The sequence below is a fragment of the Sander lucioperca genome, chromosome 13 (assembly GCF_008315115.2).
Source record: "Sander lucioperca isolate FBNREF2018 chromosome 13, SLUC_FBN_1.2, whole genome shotgun sequence".
Classification (NCBI taxonomy): domain Eukaryota; kingdom Metazoa; phylum Chordata; class Actinopteri; order Perciformes; family Percidae; genus Sander; species Sander lucioperca.
In genome coordinates this window covers 7,512,817-7,532,043 of record NC_050185.1, presented here as the reverse complement: position 1 = coordinate 7,532,043, position 19,227 = coordinate 7,512,817, and the positions used below count along the sequence as shown (strand labels likewise).

The following is a 19,227-nucleotide window of genomic DNA, read 5'->3' as shown; positions in this document are numbered from 1 at the left end:
TGACTTCTGTTATGGTTAGTCATTGAACTGTTATAATGAATGAATGCAAAATGCAACTTTTTCTGTTTCCCAGGACACACGGCGGGCTCGTGCTGATAGGTCTCAAGGTGAAGGTCTAGCCACAGTGTCACCTGATGATGATGATGACGATGAGGATGATGATGATGAGGATGATGACAACGCAGATGACAGTGAAGGTCAGTGAGATGAATGATAGGAAGCATATGCTCATCTTTAAACACACATGCCCAAACACATTTGTTTTAGACTATTTTCCTGTTTGTTTGAGTCCTAGGGCAACCTGGATGAAGGATACACAGCAAGCTGATAAGTTTCTCTATCAAATTTGAGCCCTTGCCTATGAGTTGTGGAGCTCCATGTGTGTGTAGTCAGGTGTTAACTAAAGAGGGTATGGAGAGAAAGGAAGTAGTGATAAGTACAGTGCAAAAAGATGGCAATCCTGATCATAAATGTGCTCTGAATGGTCATGCAAGGATTTCATTTAAGTTGATGGCAATGTGCTTGGTCTGTACTGTCTGTGTTTTTAATGAGAGAGAAAAAAAGGATCAAATGAAAAAAGCGGGGGGGGTGGAGATAAAAGATATGAACTAATTCTGAGTACATGGGCGCCTGTTGCATAACAATTCTTGGCTTTGAAGACTCAACAAAGCCTGCTCTTTGAACACAAGGGGCCGGTCCACTTGTTTAATCCAGCAGGCCTGCCTGTCTACCCATCTCCTTGCTCTCCAGAGGTCCTTATCTTTGATAAAGATAGCGTGCGACGTATAGATTATTCTGAATGTTGCCTAATTAGTACTGAATAGGGCTGCTTTGTAAAATCAGCATTTTGTTTTCCTAACTGCAAAGTGATTCAATAAGTCCTTTTTGTTGCTCAGCAGACTTGTATGTAATTTACAAAGCCTCAAGTTCACAGGATAGCAGTGGCGACAGCGGGAGGTCAGAAGGTTTTCTGTTTTCATGTTTATTTGACTTTGTCTTCATCCCATGGAAACTGGGATGAAGTCTCGAAGAAGAAGTCTTGGTGATCTGCTGCCTGTGGATCTCACATTATATACATCAGACAGTAGAGCACAAAAAGCCAGAAGAGGCATTAGTACAGCTCTATTAAAGTGTACTTACCAACATTGTTATGTTTGTCATTTGGATGTTTAGTAATACTTCTTCAATGATTTTGGTTTGATACATATAAAGCATCTGCAAAGTGTTTTTGCATAGACATACCATCTGGGCTACCATTACCATGGCAACAACTGCAGCGGTAGACAATATACAAACCAACAGGGGCAGGCAGATTTTTTTAAAACACAGTTTCTATCTTGAGGATGTATGCTTTTCAGATATGAATTAATCTTTTTATCACTTAAAATTAGCAGTTTGTTCCGGTCTTGTTTTGACCAGCAGTATGTTTACACAGTTGGCATTTAAGATAGTAGGTAAAGTAGGTAAATGTATGTCGTGACAGGCCTACATTTATTTTCATTTTATTCCTAAAAGGTGTGCTAATGGGCTTAAAAGTCTTGTGAGTTTCAATGAATTGAATGCATTGCTTTACATGTAATAATTCATCCTCTTACGCTTCCACAGGCGGTGACAACAGCTCAGATACAGAGAGTGCTCCCTCCCCCTCTCAGTCTGCCGACTCCAAGAGAGCAGACCGCACTGCAGGAGATGCTCATTGCTCTGACCAGGACAAAGGTCAGGCCAGTAATGGAAAGGCCCTGGAGCCCTTATACGGAGCACTCTGTGTCAAGGAAGAGAAAAGCCCAGAGAGTGAGACTGGATCTCAGGAGGAAAAGGCCAGGATGACTTCCTATGCAGGCTCAGTGCATCCCAAAACTGAACCTCAGGATGTGGACATGAAGACTGGAGAGGTTCAGGTCAAGATGGAACCTGAGCTTAAGGAGAGAGGAGAAAAGGGAGATCATGGCGAGAGGCATAGGGAGATCAACTCAGATAATGACTCCAGCGCCACCTGCAGTGCTGACGAGGATGTGGAAGCAGAGCCTGAAAGACAGAGGTGTGTTTTCATGTTGTCATGTTGTGTGTAGTGTACATAATTGTGGTTTACAAGAGCACGACATGTTTATGGTTTTGAATGTGACATATACGTTTTGCTTTGTGCCTCTGCAGAATATTCTCCATGGAAAGGCCTACACTGCTCAACCCTCCAGGCTCAGTGCTGGTGTCCTCACCCAAGCAAACCCAACTCAACATCCAGCAGATGCAGCATCGGGCAGCTACCATCCCACCTATGGTTAGTCACAGTTTCAGGTTTATTCATTTAGACTGTCACAGAGGCAGCAGCTGGTTGAAAGCATGCCCACATTTCCCACATCAGTCATTGCGAGCAATGTGATGCCATCAGAAAGTATTGGTGTTTTATACTGTCAGCCTTTTAATTTTTGTGTTGTATGTACTCGATAGTTCCATTGTGTCCTGTGCTAACAATGTGAATTGTAAATCTAGATCATATATCTACCAAGGTCTTGATTTAAGTGTAAGATGTAAAGAGTCTTACTTTTAAGTTCATCAAATGTGTCTTACAACCTTTGAAAGCAAAAGTTCCAAGATATGCAGGGAATGCATTTCTTAAGTTTGGTCAGTGCTCTCTGTACAATGCTTCAGTGCTCAGAGAAATTGGTCAATATTTCATTTGGTTCATATCTGGAATTTTAACTCATCTGGACCTTTTCCCTCCTTCACCTATCTAGGTTCATGGTCCCTTTGGCCCCGGTGGTGTGCCCATCAGTGGCTTTGCAATGTTGCAACACCAGATCAAAGCAGTGCATGAGTCAGCACACCAAGAGGAGAAGCAGAGGCAGGATCAGGGAGACCTGGAGCGCAGACAGCCCTTCAACACCCGCAGCCCCACCGTAATAGACAGAGATGGTAAGAGAACAACATCTGTCCTCATTCTCCTTCTTCCTTTTCATCACTCCTCAGCCTTGTCCCCTGCTGTCACTGCTAACAGTGGACTATTAATAGCTATAGGCCACATTCATTTTTGTTCAGTTTCCAAAAAAGCAAATGTTAAAGGGTGATCTGCACCAAAAAGTTAGCTGACCCTGTTTAGCATTTGCTGACCCTGTTTAGCACTCTTGGAATGCCTTTGGATGAAGAAGGGGGCTTTGGTGTTTTTTTGAAATTGTATGACTCAAGCGTGTCAGTGTAGGACACTTGCTGCCTCTGGGCAGTCAGACATAGTTCAGCCTCTTAGCTTCGGAAGGAAGAGTGGTAAAGTCACTTTGCAGACTACGCCTTGGTTTTTGCAAAGCTTTTAGCAGCTTTTAGTGAGAGTGCTGTGAAGAGTAGAGCAGCTCTCTGTAAGCTGCTGAGCTTTGACACCAAGATATTTATTACATAGGTTTCCGTGGATGTGTGTCCAGGTGGCGGTGTTAGTTGTACAGGGCCGTCCATTCTAGGTCAGCTCAATGCTCACTGGCATCAAGTTCTTGTTTTAATAGTGGTTGTCTTCCCTTTGTCCTTATGCCTGTGTACTGCAGGTAAGCCCTTACCCTACATGCCTTATGACATGAAGCTGGCTCTGGACCAGGAGGTCCATTCTGGCCGGCCAGGCTCTCCCTACAGGGTCTCCCCTAGGGAGCTGAGCAAGGCCTCACCCCAGCCTGACCCCAACGCCCCCAATGCCTCCCGCTACAGTGTGCCACCAGGTAAAAGCACACATGTTCACCTCCTCCTTCCCTCCCTTTTTGCCTCCTCCCTTACCTTGCTAATACAAACTAGCCTTAGCTGACTCCCATTGAGTCTTGTGTGTTTGACAGTGGAGGCACTTATCTGACTCTGTTGGCAAAAGAAGGAAGTTTGGGTTGAAATGCAGTATACTTTGTTTGAGCCACTCTTATATTTCAGTTTGACATGTATTGATATCCATATTTTTTTTGCTCTTACGGATCTTATGAGATTCACTAACATTAGGTTGGAGACCTAATTTAACTGTTGGGCCACAGACTAAAGAAAATGACACCACCCAAACTAGCAGTTAGACTGCCCAGCGGTGAAATGTTGCTGTTCGAAATGCTAGTTTTGGTTTATTAAAGACATGAGCAAAACAACATAGTATAGAAAATAAGCACAGCAGAAACATCAGGTAGGTCCGACCGCTGTGTTTAACTATACATCTTTTAACGTTGAAAATTACAACAGAAATAAACAAGTTTGCCGATTTCACATATCTCCGCAATTCAAATCAACTGCCATTTGTCTACACGGAAGCATTTTTTTTTGTTAGCGCAACGTCACGGTGATTCTGTCTATAGGTAGCATAATGGATATGTTAGTTTGAGGCCACACAGAGCCTGTATCCCGGCACAGGGGAAATGCACTGTGTGCTTGTACTTGTGTACCAGTACAGTAGCAGTTAATCAAGCATGAGCCAGCTCTTTCGGGTATAATCACATACTAGAGAGTAGGTTAGTGATTTTTTAACTGCAGTGAAAATGTCTATGCATGAGTCAGATATTTTTTGTCTGTCCACCACCAGTGCACAAAGAAAACACTAGCACACTTCTTTCACCCCTAATCTTGGCCCTTGTCCTACATTCTTGTCTCAAAAAGAGGCTGAGGTGGTGTGTGTGAGTCACTGCCATCATCACCAGTTTTATGCAGGCTACCAAATTAGGTTGCATGGAAAACATTTCCTGTGAAAATGTCTACAGCTGATGTTGATGTGGAAATGACATTTGGACTTTGGTAGTTTGACTACAATGGCTTTCTTATTTGTCAATTGGGGCAAACAAATTTCTCATACCCTGACAAATTCGGTTGTCCCTGATGGTGAACTGCAGCATAAATGTTAATGTTGGACACACAGTCTACCTGCAACAAGGATTCATGGAGCTGCTTGTTTTCTTGTCTGGCCCTGTATGAGCCATGGTGATGTTCATGGAGCTCTCCCACCATTTCCATTTTTGATTTTGTGGAGTGCAGAGCATGAGGCACGCTCCCTGCATGGAGGTTACTCACGGTTTTGTGTGTCATGATCCATTTTGTCTACTCCGCTTTCCCAGGAGATGGTAAAGCAGACAGCAGGCATGGGCCAAGGTTACCTCGAGTTGAGGACTGGCTATTAACTGAGGTCTTCAGTGCTTACTTCACCGCTCACTGGAGTCTGCCAGAATTCATGTGAATATTTTATCATGGAGTCTTTGATGGAAATTGAGCTTAATGGAACCCTTATGTTGGGTGGGATAAAGTTGTGGTGTCTGGCAGGCAGAAACATTTAGAGGATTGATCTAAGTTACTGTGTAAGCTGATTTTTGTATGCAAAAAAAGTTGTTGATACTTTGCTGTTTAGGTATGTTTCTGATGCTCAAATATTGGCCAGTAAACAGTCATCTCTGATTATTTTTTTCATATTCCCACCAGTCCTCCACCCTGCCCCCAACCAGCTGGTCCAGAGTATGGCAGATGGAGTCCGCGTGACATTCAGCAGACCCAGTCGACCTCCAAACATTCCCTCTCCTCCTCCACTCATTCCAACCACCAAGCCCACGGACAAGCCCTCCTTCATCCAAGGAGGCTCCATCTCCCAGGTAAGACACCCATGGGATTGGTCTACTGTACTACTGGACCCAGTGTAGCAACCCTATTCTTAGTTTAGACATTCACACCATATAGAAGACAAACTGTAAATGTTCCCTGTGGAGTTTTTGACCTCAAGTAGCGCTATGGAGCTGTTTATGAGTTGTTCACCGTTTTGTTCTTTTTGTGCATGCACACGAGGACGCACATGTGCGCAAAGGGGGCGCAATACACATTCCTGCCAATGGTTTCACACTATTCCACTAATCTACAGGTGGCCGTAACACACCAAGATATGCAGCAATGTGCCAGCAAAGACAGGGAAGAAGAAGACTGCTAGCAAGTAAACATGAACATAAAAAATGCTAGTAATACTTAAAATCGTTTTTGCAAATGTTTTATGAAAAAGGAAACACATTTGTTAAAGCTCAAGGATACCCACGGTTTATCTTGGTGAGTAACCCTTTTGTTTACAAGAAAACTCCACAGAGAACCTTTTTAAATCATAAATTTTATGTGAGGTGTCACATAGAATGAACACATCTGCGTTTGACTATGAGATGTTTTCCACAACAGACACTATGACACACCAAGCACTGTTCTACAAATCAACTACCTACATTTTCTTTACAAATTTGTGTTACCAAGTCACAATAGACAAGACGAGTGTTTGTATGTGTCAAGTTATTCGATCCTTATAAAAGATCCATCGTCTTGTAAGTTACTCTCTCCCAAATAAATTACCCAACGAATTGTAGTAACATTGTAAGAGTTAGTCTTAGTACTAAATTATAACAGTGGAGCAGAGTCAAACCCAGACCTCAAACCTGAACCTTAATAGTAACATTTTGTTGGGATGACTGAGTCAGCTTGACGTTAGCACAAACGCTGGGTATATATCACAAGCATTTCGGTTGACTATTATGAGTATCTCAGAGGCTCTGGCCCAGGAAGCTACACTACAGTATTTTAGAAAGTCTTGTATTTTTGTATTCATTGTTTTGGGACCATCAGTGTCTTGAGTGCTTAGACACACCATTTGCAATACAATTACCGTAGATCAGGGACACCGAAATGGATTCAACTCAACAATGGATGCAGAAGTTCTTTAAAGCCAGAATGAGTAGGACTCAATGTTTGCCCTGATTCAACGACACCAGAAGCACGCGCCCCACTCTATGTCGCTCTTCATCCCCATCCTCTCTTTCAGTTTTCACCAGCGGGTTGAAAGTCAACCCCAGATTCACTCTAGTTTTGGAACGAGCTTTGCCTCGCTATACTTTTTTTTTCAGCTCTGTGGCTGTCATTTTCAAAGCTTCCTCTTGCGTGTGTGCTTAAGAGTCCAACCCTCACACCCTGCACGCTGTGGCAGGGGGCTACACTCCCAGTGTCCAAAGGCTGATGCCCAGAAGCGTCCTGTTACAGACACTGCCACACATTTATATTGCGTCATAAGTGATGATTTCTCATCCATTTTAAACTTGCCAGGAAGAATTACATGCATTCTGTTTGAAATAAAATTAGATTTGTTGCAGCAGCAACAACAACAACAACAGTAAATGTCCTTTTTCAGTGTCCACTTGTTGACTCATTACATGCATTACATGTTTTTCAGTAGCTCAGCCCTACAGAAATGGAAAGGGCTTCCTGTGTCTTATGTGTCGTAATGCTTACATTGTGATCTCTTTGTAACAGTCAGCACAGATGTATCCTGAGTTGCTAGGCCTAAAATGTGTATTAGTCAGGGAATATGTATTAGCTGTTATCAACTATAATACATAAGACTATCAACATCACTTGACGCCACTTGTTTTCATGGACAATGACCTGACCTTAAAATGTGTTCTTTGTTCCTGCTTTTCCAGGGAACTCCTGGGACATATCTGCCATCCCATGCTGTCTATGGGCCAGAGGGGACTAAGAGCAATGTGGGCTCCATCTCTCTGGGTCTGCCTCGGCAGCAGGATCCTAACAAGCCTGGTAGGAAGACAGACTGTCACATTACTAATGGCGCTTTTCCATTACATGGTACCTGCTCGACTCGCCTCGACTCTACTCGCCTTTTTTTGTTTTCCATTACGAAAAAAAGTACGTGGTACCTGCTAACAGGTACTTTTTTTAGTACCTCCTCAGTCGAGGTTCCAAGCGAGCTGAGGCGAGCCGAAAAGGTGACGTGAAAGCGACAGAGGGGGGTGTCCTGAACAAACCCGCTATTTTTAAACAGTTTAGCCAGCTGTTTTTTTTTTGCTGCCTCCAGCTTAATTGGAAACGAAATGTGTCTTCTGGCAACACACACCTTCAACGTTCTGTGTGTGTGTGTTGCGTTAGGTCACAGTAGTTTACTGCGGCGCCGCTTGTTTACAGTTCTGCGGAGGCTCCGGCAGAGCTTTCGCCGTAGCCTAACTACACACACACGGTCAGCTCCACGCACACACCAGCGCACAAGTATAAACATCAGGCCACTTTTACATAGGCTACACAGGCTACGGCGAAAGCTCTGCGTGGAGCCTCCACAGAACTGTAAAACAAACTCAAGTGGCCTGATGTTTATACTTGTGCGCTGGTGTGTGCATCGATACGGCATAACGACCAGCCACGCTGAGGCGGTACTAAAATCTGCAATGGAAAACGGACGCACAGTGTGTCGAGGCGAGTAGAGTCGAGGCGAGTCCAGGCGAGTCGAGCAGGTACCATGTAATGGGAAAAACGCCATAAGAGAAGGCTTGTATGCAGATTTAGACAGTCACAACCCTACCTAGTTTAATGACACCTTAGATTTTTAATATATATTGAATGCTGTAAGGTTTTATCTCTCTACATCATAGCATGTAGCTAAAGCAAGCTTTTATTGTATAATGTTTTTTTTTGCAAGTCAGTGTCAAACATTAAAAATAGATATATCACTAATGGTAAACATTAAATCGCCTGCATGCTTTTTGCCAGCTGTTGTGATGATTAAAAAGTAAAGCTGTGAAAATTCATCCATTCACCCATAAAGAGAAACCGAACATGGCAATCAGAATAACCTTTTTTTGAGATCACATGAACATTGTAAACCAGAGAGGTCTTTCCTTTCATTGAACCTGAACTGCAGCATTTACTCTTCCTTGAAGCTGCAATCATTGTGTAAAAAAGCTATTCCCCTCCTTCATACTTATTTTACATCTCGCTACTTTATGTTTAGCCTCAGTCACAACAGAAGGAGCACATGTTACTAACAGAGGCGAACCAAATGCATTATGGTGGACGCTCATTACAGATTAATGAATACATTGCCAGAGCATTGATAAATATGTTGTGTTAAGTTTCAAATACTGACAAGCTCACTATTAATATATCATTGCTTTTAATGTTATATGTTATTTTTGGGACAATTTTAAAGACATATGTGGACATATACTAAAATTTAAATCTAGACACTCAAACTGGTATTACTGCCAAAGTCAAACTTTAGCTTCACTTCAACTAGACGACACTAAACACACATGACATAACTCTTCTTTTTTTTTTTTTCTATGTGTAACTCTCCAGGAGCTGCAGTCCCATCCATACAGGATGGCAGAGGCAACCCATCAAAGATGGGTGAGGGTCTGACTATGAGAGGATCAATCACTCAGGTAATAAAATGGATGAGGGGTAATTTTACATGATAGAAGCTGTGAATGGATAAACGACAACGATTTTTTTCATTGGGCATATATTTAATGTGTTTTTGCTTTTTATGTTGCATTATATCTTTGCTCTTTTCTGCAAAATAGGGCACACCAGCCCTGCCCCAGTCCAGCATTGCTGCTGACCTCCTGAAGGGCACAATTACAAAGTTGGCCACAGAGGACCTGAGCAGCCAAGACAAGGCAAGGGGAGAACAGCTGTCTAAGGGTCATGTCATATATGAAGGCAAGAGTGGTCACATCCTCTCCTATGATGGTAAGTGCTTTGATTGTTGATACACTAGAGGTGTAACGGTACACAAAATTCACGGTTCGGTATCTACCTCGGTTTTGGGGTCATAGTTCAGTATGTTTTCGGTACAACGGAAAAAAATAATTTATTTTGAAAAGTATGAACATTCAACAGTGGCTCATTGGCCATGATTAATGTAGTCTCACATTGCCAGACCTACCTACACAACGCTGCGGAGGAAGGTCTGGCAAGTCCACATAACATTCCTGGATGGGAGAAAAACATGGTCTGGTTTATTGCCATTTCTTTAAACCAATCACAATCGTCTTGGGACACAACAACGGTGCTTTTGCAAAATAGCCTCAGGAAGGAACTTGTTTTGGTGGAACATGTGTACGTAGGGAGGCGAGCTCTGGAATTAGAATGGCTGTCAAGTGTGTGATGAGAATTTTACTCAAAAAAAAGAAAAATATAATTTGATTGTCGGTTCTAGCTCGGAGGATGTTTCCCGAAACGACCGGAGTTTAGAATGCCAACACAAAGAAAGCGGAAGGTGAGGGACATCCAGCCGAAAATGAGGGACATCAGGCGGCACCGGAACAATCCCGTAAATGAAACGTCGTCCATATAGACTATAATTAATGTCACAGATAAGGCACTCAAATACTGCCATATTGTCAATAAGAAAAAATAAATAACACTAATGTCAGTAATGCTCCATCATAAGGCTCTGACCTGTTGATAATTCCTGCACTGGGCTGCAGCTTGCTCTCGTTAATATAGGGCAGGCACAATGAACTGAATAAAATGCACGTGAAGGCACACTGTAGCAGGGTTCAAGACCTGAGACTGACCATATGCTAGGTATTCTCTATGACTATATATGACTATTAGGCGCTGCAAAAACTTTCTGGGTAAAACTCGCACTCCAGAATTTCTGTTCCACGTGTGCGAGTAGTCAACATAAATATACTATTTGACATGTTTGGGTCACAGGGCGTACACAGCACCAACGTTGCATAACGATCCAAATATCCTATACGGAAACGGTTCAGGACGAATACTCGTATCGTTACAGCCCTATGATACACCAAATAATTGTTGATTATTCCTTTACCAAACAAACACACCTTCTTGATCATGTTTTTTTTGTCTCCAAAAGCTATCAAGAACCCCAGGGAAAACACCCGCAGCCCCAGATCAGGCCATGAGCTGAAACGCACGTATGACATGATGGAGGGACCCATGAGCAGGGGACACCCTGGCAGGGAAGGAGCTCCATTCGAGGGTATTGCTTGTGTGTTAAGAGTATACACTGTCACCCCGTTTTCACCTGGAATTAAAATCTGTCCTCAGTGATCCGATCACAAGTGGAGAGCTCTAAGTTCAGGTGTGAATGCATCCAGGACACATAGAGGACACATTGAGATCCCAGAAGTGAACTAACGTACCTAAGGCTGTCCACTTGTGATCAGATCACTTAGGACAGATTTTAAAACTAGGTGGAACCTAGATTAATGTGTCCTGGTTTGTTTTTACTGTATCAGGATAGTGATTGTGCTTGTTTGTTTCTCAGGGTTGATTAGCAGAGCCTTGCCCAGAGAAGGTCTACATGGAGATTCTAAGGAAAGACCATTGATCACAGGATCCATCATGCAAGGTAGCTAATTGTAAAGCTTGACACATTCCCATAAATCATCCACTGTTACTAGTAGCATCAAATAATGAGAAAAGGCTGAAATACTTTTCAAATCTTCCCAGGAACACCTAGAACCGCTGCAGAGACTTATGAAGATGCCATGAAATATGGAAAACAGATAAAGCTAGAAAGCCCACCAATCCGCTCCTTTGAAGGGGGTATTGGCAAGGGCAAGCCCTACGAGGGAGTCAATACTATCAAAGAGATGGGACGCTCCATTCATGAAATCCCCAGACAAGATCAGTCTGGCCAGGACATCTGCAAGACCCCTGAACTGTCAGACAGGAGGGTTATTGAGGGCATGTCTCAGGTAAGACACTTTGACTTTTGAAGGGCAGTCCAGAATTATTTTGTGAACAGCATTTACTACTGCCGTCCTTTAGATCTGTTCAGTGAACAAATTGCCAAATAATTGCTTTTACGTAGGGGGTTTATTTAACCTTATACCTTTTCATATTGAATATGCTGAATCAACAAATGTACATAGTGGACCAATTATATTGGTGATGAATTGATGACTGACCTGTTGTTGTTGTTGCTTTCATTTACTAGATTCACCCTCTCAACCAGTCTACTATCAAGCACAATGTCAAGTCCCTCATCACCAGTCCATCTAAGCATCCCCACAGCATGCCTCAGCTCGAGGCCATGGAACGAGCCAAATACGAGGAGAGCAAGGCAGTACGCCACACTGTGGTCAACTCCACCGCCTCTGTCCTGCGCTCCACACACCAGGAGGCCGGCAAATCCCAGCTGAGCCCAAGCATGTATGAGGACGCCAATGCTCGCAGGACCCCTGTTAACTACAGCACCAATCCCGTTTCCAGAGGATCACCCATGTTGGGACGTACACCAGAGGGTATTTTCCGTAACTTTTTTATTCACAAACTATGGAACTTCAGGTTCTCAGCCATTCATTACTTGTCCAATGATATAAATACAACAATTATAGAGTTAGACAAAATTTTATTAGATTTTCTTTTTCTTGCTAAACCAGGTCATCTTATTTGCTAGAATAAGCATATTCAAAGTAATACCTAATGTGCACCCTGTGCTGAGGGCATGTGACAAACTTTTATTCCTGATTTGGTTTTCTGTGACAGAAATCCTGTCATGAGATGATATGAAGTTAACCAAGCATGAACTTATTAGATGAGCCATGTGTGTTTCTCTCTCCTACAAAGGTGTTGTGAGCTCTGCGAAATCTGCTGCACATGAAAGAAAGAGTGCCATGACCCCGACACAGAGGGACAGCGTCCCAGCCAAGTCCCCAGTGTTGGGTGGTGACCCCGTAGCCTCTCACAGCCCCTTTGACCCCCACCACCGGCCTGTTGGTCCTGGGGAAGTTTTCCGAGCCCACCTGCCTCCACATCTTGACCCCACCATGGCCTTTCACAGAGTGCTGGATCCTGGTACAGTGTTTAAATCCTTTCCACTGTTTCCAACGTAACTACAAACAGAACAATAATAGCCTTGATTCTGAGTAAATTGACGAAAGCAACTCAGGCCCTCTAATTCATAGGCACTACATGGCCAGGATCTCTTTCAGCTATTGACGTCAGTAGTTGCGATCAGTATCTGTGAGCCGTCTGTTCATATGTTTTTTTTGTTTTTTTTTCCTACTCCTGTCATCTGCTACAGCATTCATGTTCCCCAGGCAGCCATCTCCAACAGGCTACCACAACACCTACCAGCTGTACACCATGGAGAACACGCGGCAGACAATCCTCAACGATTATATCACTTCCCAGCAGATGCAAGTCATCCGACCTGACATGGCCCGAGGGTTGTCACCACGGGAACAGCCCGTCGCTATGCCTTACGCAGCCGGAGCTCGAGGTATGGACCTTCACCAGCTGACCCTCTCTCACCTGCCACAGCAGGCAGGGGAGAGGCCGTGGGCAGGAGGGGCTGTAGTATGCAGACTATGCGCTTGTGAAGTAGTGGCTACCTTTTCCAGACACCCAGAAGCAAATGACCTAGTCAAATTTAGCTGATTTGCTCTTAATATTGGGGCTGCAACTGATTGGGCTACTACTCAATTTATCAATTGGGTACGGTCATCCAAATCTCCATTTGCTGAGTGGTTGCCTCTTACAAGTTGACCACTATTCCACTCCCTTTGCAGCCCTGTTGCTTACTGGTCAATCTGTATTTGTGAGCACTGCCAGATGAAGGTGATGGGTTACAGCTAAATGTATACGGTGTTCATACATTCAGAAATTGATGGATCAGTTCTTGTTGTTCACCGTTGGCCCTTTGCTTCTGTCTGTAAAAGGGATTATTGATCTAGCCCAGATGCCTCCAACTATCCTGTTGCCTCACCCTGGGGGAACAGGTACTCCCACTTTGGAACGCATCGCCTACCTCCCTGGAGCTCAGCCCCCTTTCCCTCTTAGGGCTTTCAACCCAACCTCCATATCGCCAGGTGAGGACCCCTCCCTTTCCCATCCCCACACGTGTTCCCCTATCTTCCCTGCCACGATCTTCATTTTCCCTGACACCTCTGAAAGCGTGCATCCCTGCGCTGGCCTGAGGGGTCAAAGGTCAGTTCTGCTTGTCCAGTGACGGATCAAGTTGAGTCTTACTGCAATCACACTGGGAGGGATTTCTCACAAAATTCTCTGACTATTGCACGGCAATAGAGTGATTTCCTTTTTTACCTTAAGAAATTATGCTCCTCAGTAGATCATTCTTAAGCCGCCTACACATGATCAGGGGTAAAAACGCAAGGTAGGGCGCAGATCATAGTGCAGACACTTAGAGGTATACATCATCATCGCTTATGGCCACCTCTTTACCTCATTGGTTTCGTCTTGAAAGTTAAGCAACAGGGTCAAGGTTAAAATAATTTGAAACTTTGAGTGCAGCGCTCGGTGGAAATTTCGAGCGGTATGCCACGCCAAGGGTAGCATTCCTCTGGGTTGTCTCCACCGCCCTCTCCATAGGAAAACAATGGCACAGCCAGCGCAGAGCGGTTTTACTGCGGATCATGTGTAGGCAGCTTTAGGGGCACAAAAAAAATCTGTTTGAATTAAATTGTTTATTACCTGTTCATCTTTGAATGGTCCAGTTTGTTTTTGTGACTGCAGTTGATTCTCTGTAATGTCTTATTATATAAACTCAACACTATTGTAATACAGTGGTGCTCATAAGTTTATGAACCCATGCTAAAGTTGACTAAAAAGAGGAATAAAAAAAAAATTTGATGAAATTGATCCCAATGCCTTAATTAAAAACACTAGGAAAAAATCCAACCTTTAAGGACAGCAATTTTCTTTGTGAATGAATAATGTATCGTAAATAAATAAATGTTCTTCCTTAAAATACAGGGGGCATAAGTATACATACCCCTATGTTAAATTCCCATAGAGGCAGGCAGATGTTTATTTTTAAAGGCCAGTTATTTCATGGATCCAGGATACTATGCATCCTGATAAAGTTCCCTTGGCCTTTGGAATTAAAATAGCCCCACATCATCACATACCCTTCACCATACCTAGAGATTGGCATGGGGTACTTTCCATAAGATCATCTCTCAATGCAAATCAAACCAGCTATTAGGCTAACTGAAATAAAACCAAAGGTTGGATTTTTCCTAATTTTTTTTAATTAAGGCATTATTAAGATACATTTTTTTTTTAAATTTTATTTTAATACATTTTATTCCTCTTTTTAGTCAACTTTAGCATGGGTTCATAGCCTTAAAAAAATCTTAAAGGCATTGAAAATGGTGTTGAGCTCAGTCCAAGCGACAAGTGATCTGGTCTACTTTTTTCATTTTCATTTTGGAATGCAAAGTAATGGTTGTTTCACTCAAAGTAAGTCTAAAAACGTTTTAAGTGTATATGCAACTAAAGCTGCACCTTAATGAACCCTGTTGCAATGTTTTTTTTTTCTGAAATGGTAAATATTGTAATATTCCTTTCTGAGACAGAATATCACCGTGATTGTGATATCATAGATTCAGAACTTATCTGCAAGGCCATTTGTTTCAGATTTCTAAAGGAAGCCTGATCCATCCTGCCGAGACCCTGTGTATAGGATACGTGTATTAATCGTGTGTGTGTGTGTGTGTGTGTGTGTGTGTGTGTTCCTCAGGCCACCAAGCCCACCTTGCTGCTGCAGCCGCTGCCAGTGCGGAGAGGGAACGGGACCGGGAGCAGCAGGAGAAAGAGAGGGAAAGGGAGCAGCGGGAGAGGGACCGGGAGCGAGAAATGCGGGAGAGAACCAACGAATACATACGCGGAGGTGAGTTGTTTTGTTGCTGTTTAAAAGTTATGAAAATCTCAAAATCATTATCTTTATATCCTGTTAATAAAGGAAATCTGTGTCAGTCCGCTCTACTGAGCAAGCATTTACCAATTCGTATGAGACTGGTGTCATTAGTCATCATCGGTTCCATACAAATCAGCGCTAAGACATAGAATTGCATAACACAAAATAAGTACCTGATAAATGTTCTCTCTTTTGCCCACCTACTCGCACATATCTTAGTCATTAGTAGTAAGGTAGTCCGTTACGTAGATAAATATAAACACCAATAATATTAAACTAATTTGCTATTTGCTATAGAGTGAGCATGGCAGCGTCAGGTCGATTATAGCCCAGGCCAGGAGGAGTTTGTGAAGCCAGGCCACCGACAGGCTGACCCCAGTCTGAAAGGGGATGTGCAGAGAGCAGCTGGTCGTAGCAGTATGACATGGAGGGAAAGACAAAGATTGAATAGAACACAAATAGAGAAACCAACATTTCTTTGTCTTTGAAATTGGGTTTGCCCAGACAAAATATCACTGATATGAAGTGACAGTCACTGAACATAAACTCACTTTTCTTATGTTTCATTGATATAATTTGTTAAATGTAGCACATCCTGTATATTGTTGTTTATTGTTTATTAAGGATCCCCATTAGTCATTACCATAGTGAAGACTATTCTTCCTGTGGTCCAACAACATCCTGTATATTCACTTACTCTGTATCATCCTGTATAATTACTTACTCTGCACTGCAGATTTTTGTTCAGTATTATTAAGGCTGTGGTCTTTAAGAATGTTTTTATCAGATTATAATGCACAACAATATGGGCACAATGGTAAAATAAAACAGTTAATGTTACTGTTACTGGGTATGCTACTTTTTTTTTTTTTTTTTTTTTTAATATATAACATATGAATAGAGAAGCGTAATACTGTCATCAATTTTGGACAGCTATTGCTCTTGGGCACTTCATTTTGAAACCTATTGTTACAATGTTTCGTGTGTGTGTGTGTATCAGGTGTACCAGAGCAGCCAGGCCGGCCAGGGAGTCGAGGTTATCTGCATTCCCCTTCTCCCTCGCTCAGGACACAGCAGGATGTAGTGGTTCAGCAGCAGCAGCAGCAGCAGCAGCAGCAGCAGCAGCAGCGGCCTAGCATCTTCCAGGGCAAGAGTGTCATCACCTCTCTAATGTAAGTCTCAACAAATTCTAACTCTGCATTTACATAAGTAAGTGTGTGTGTGTGTGTGTGTGTGTGAGAGATATAGCTTCATTAAAAGTGTGGACAGTAGACTTGTCGGACAAACCACGTCTTTTCCGTCCATTCTGCCCATCCGTCAGGAAATATGGTTGATGCCTTCATCTTTTGATTTCCGCTTCAGGCCCCATTCAGCAGCAGCGACAGCAGCAGCACAGAGTAGCTCTCGCTACAGTACTGCAGCTGATGCTCTGGCTGCTCTGGTGGATGCTGCAGCCTCTGCCCCGCAGATGGACGTGGCCAAGGTGAAAGAAAACAAACATGAGCGGGATGACGACATGTCTACTTCGGCTGCAGCTCGGCGAGCAGCCAGCATCTCTGAACAGCAGGAGGCAGAAAGGCGGTCCATGCAGTCACCCTATGGTGCTATGTCTCTGCCAGGAGGTAAACCGCATCCAACTTACTCTGAGGGCCCTGGAGTCGGGGTTAAGGATAAGGGCCATCCGACCTCAAAGTCCCGCATCGAAGAGGAGCTTCGGACTCGTGGAAAGACGACTATCACAGCTGCTAACTTCATCGATGTCATCATCACACGGCAGATAGCCCCGGACAAAGACTCACGAGAGCGAGGCTCTCAGAGCTCTGACTCCTCCAGCAGCTGTGAGTGTGCGTGTTGGATGCATGTTGATCAGGAGATAGCTGATATTATTTCAACAGCTCATAAGTGCTCTGCAACACAGTGATGTCACCAGTTAGTTAAGTGGTCTAGCACACATAGGAGTTAAACCTTAAATGTAATCTTTTTTTTTGCTTAGAGTAGAGCATGACCAAACCTTAATATTGTGTCCTTTGCTTAGCATAAATAGTAACTCTTTCCATACTTGTTGCCCTGCAGTGTCATCCAGTCGATACGACAACACCGGTGGAGGAGCCATTGAGGTGATTAGTCCTGCTAGTTCACCAGTCCAACCACAACAGGACAAACCAGAGGAACAACAACAGGCACCAGGTATGAACACACACACAACTCAGTTTGAGCATATAATATTTGGAAAAGGTAGTATACTGAATCATTTTTTCATCCATCCATCTTCTTCCGCTTATCCGGTAACGGGTCGCGGGGGTAGCAGCTCCAGCAGGGGACCCCAAACTTCCCTTTCCCGAGCCACATTAACCAGCTCCGACTGGGGGATCCCGAGGCGTGAATCATTTTTTGATTTATTTAAAGATTTTGTGCCTCAGGTCAGATTTGGCTGTGAAGGCAAAATGTTGCTGCTTGGCAAGTGGAGTAAACATACCATAACTTAAATGACATAACCCACTGACCTTGTCATTTGAGACTGTCAGACACCATTCCTCTGCACCAGTTGCATCACGTGATTCCGCTTGAAGTTATTCCTGTCACCTGCAAACACATGTAGACCATTTGTTGGCATACAGTGTATTAGCTCCTCCCTGTCTTATCTCTCTGCACCTCACTCTGACTCAATGCTCTCAATGCTCTGTCCCTTGTCAACCTTCAGCAGCTGGCATGCGGGCCTACGACATAAGTCGTTACCGGCCATCAGGGGAGCTACCACAGCCCAGTCCCCAGCAGCCCCCCTCTTCCCAAATTGACAGCTACTCCCAGGTCCCCAAGACTCACCGGGTCATGACCTTGGCAGACCACATTTCGGTAAGAAATGCTAGAGAATCTAAAAAAAGTAATGCTGCACATGCCAGATTTACCATGTACATCAACCCATTATACCTAACTAACCTGTTTAATATGGTCACTCCCTATCTTGCAGCATATCATAACCCAGGACTTTGCCCGGAATCAGGACCCTCCTCCTGTCTCCTCCTCATCTTCGGCCACATTCCAGAGCGTGATGCCACCCGTGTCCTCTTCAGGGCGAGCCAAGGTGTCCAGCCGCTACAGTCCTGAGAATCAGGTCCAGGCCCCACACCACCAGAGATCCTCCAGCAGAGTTTCCCCAGAGAATGCCCCTGACAAGCCCAGAGCCAGGTACAGCCAGTTAACCCCGCAGTAATCAGAGTCTCTGATCATCTGTTTAACATTTGTCTCTCTCTGCTCCCTGTCTAGGCCTGGAAAATCTCCAGAGCGAAGCGGCAGGCAGATGGAGAACTATGAACCCATCTCTCCACCACAGAGCTACCAAGGCGTGGACAAACAGGAGGTGGTTGGGCCTCCACCCCAGAGGCGAGAGGCTGACAACTCCGAGATCAGGTACGGGATCTCCACAGTTTGGATGCATGATAGTTTTTGGCCCCACAAGCCAGTACATCTCTTAAGAGCTTAAGAACCAGTTTTTATATTTATATTAACATTGTAAGAATATAGTAACTGACACAATTTAAAGGTTAGTTACAATAGAAGTTGATTACAATTAAATAAATAAAAATAATAATAACCTGTATTTATGTACTTAGATATAAATGTCTTGTCAGCTGTAACAATGTTAATATTAAATAACCAATATTTCTACACTTGATCTACACACAGAACCTCTCTTCCCCCCCCCAGCAGTTGTTTGACATCCCAGTGGGGTTGAAAGTGCCTTGTGCCAATAGCTTGTTGCCCCAGTTACCCCTATTTGCTATTTG

The 19,227-nt window shown here is 43.6% G+C and overlaps 1 protein-coding gene across 4 annotated transcripts in view; it reads left to right on the top strand.

Annotated features, from left to right (window-relative positions):
• Positions 1–19,227, top strand: part of ncor1 (nuclear receptor corepressor 1) — a 56,458-nt gene that overhangs the window by 33,663 nt on the left and 3,568 nt on the right. The window contains exons 19-41 of one of the 4 annotated variants that reach the window (XM_031310815.2): positions 74–197; positions 1,606–2,038; positions 2,152–2,275; positions 2,733–2,910; positions 3,525–3,692; positions 5,407–5,573; positions 7,428–7,542; positions 9,094–9,179; positions 9,321–9,489; positions 10,628–10,753; positions 11,042–11,125; positions 11,227–11,474; positions 11,717–12,023; positions 12,349–12,576; positions 12,806–13,003; positions 13,443–13,592; positions 15,266–15,415; positions 16,443–16,614; positions 16,805–17,280; positions 17,516–17,629; positions 18,147–18,295; positions 18,411–18,628; positions 18,707–18,850. In XM_031310815.2, coding sequence (XP_031166675.2) covers positions 74–197; positions 1,606–2,038; positions 2,152–2,275; positions 2,733–2,910; positions 3,525–3,692; positions 5,407–5,573; positions 7,428–7,542; positions 9,094–9,179; positions 9,321–9,489; positions 10,628–10,753; positions 11,042–11,125; positions 11,227–11,474; positions 11,717–12,023; positions 12,349–12,576; positions 12,806–13,003; positions 13,443–13,592; positions 15,266–15,415; positions 16,443–16,614; positions 16,805–17,280; positions 17,516–17,629; positions 18,147–18,295; positions 18,411–18,628; positions 18,707–18,850 — 4,328 coding nt within the window. Of the gene's footprint in view, positions 1–73; positions 198–1,605; positions 2,039–2,151; positions 2,276–2,732; positions 2,911–3,524; positions 3,693–5,406; positions 5,574–7,427; positions 7,543–9,093; positions 9,180–9,320; positions 9,490–10,627; positions 10,754–11,041; positions 11,126–11,226; positions 11,475–11,716; positions 12,024–12,348; positions 12,577–12,805; positions 13,004–13,442; positions 13,593–15,265; positions 15,416–16,442; positions 16,615–16,804; positions 17,281–17,515; positions 17,630–18,143; positions 18,296–18,410; positions 18,629–18,706; positions 18,851–19,227 lie in introns of all 4 variants that reach the window. The other 3 variants (XM_031310814.2, XM_036008991.1, XM_036008990.1) reach the window with 3 other exon arrangements.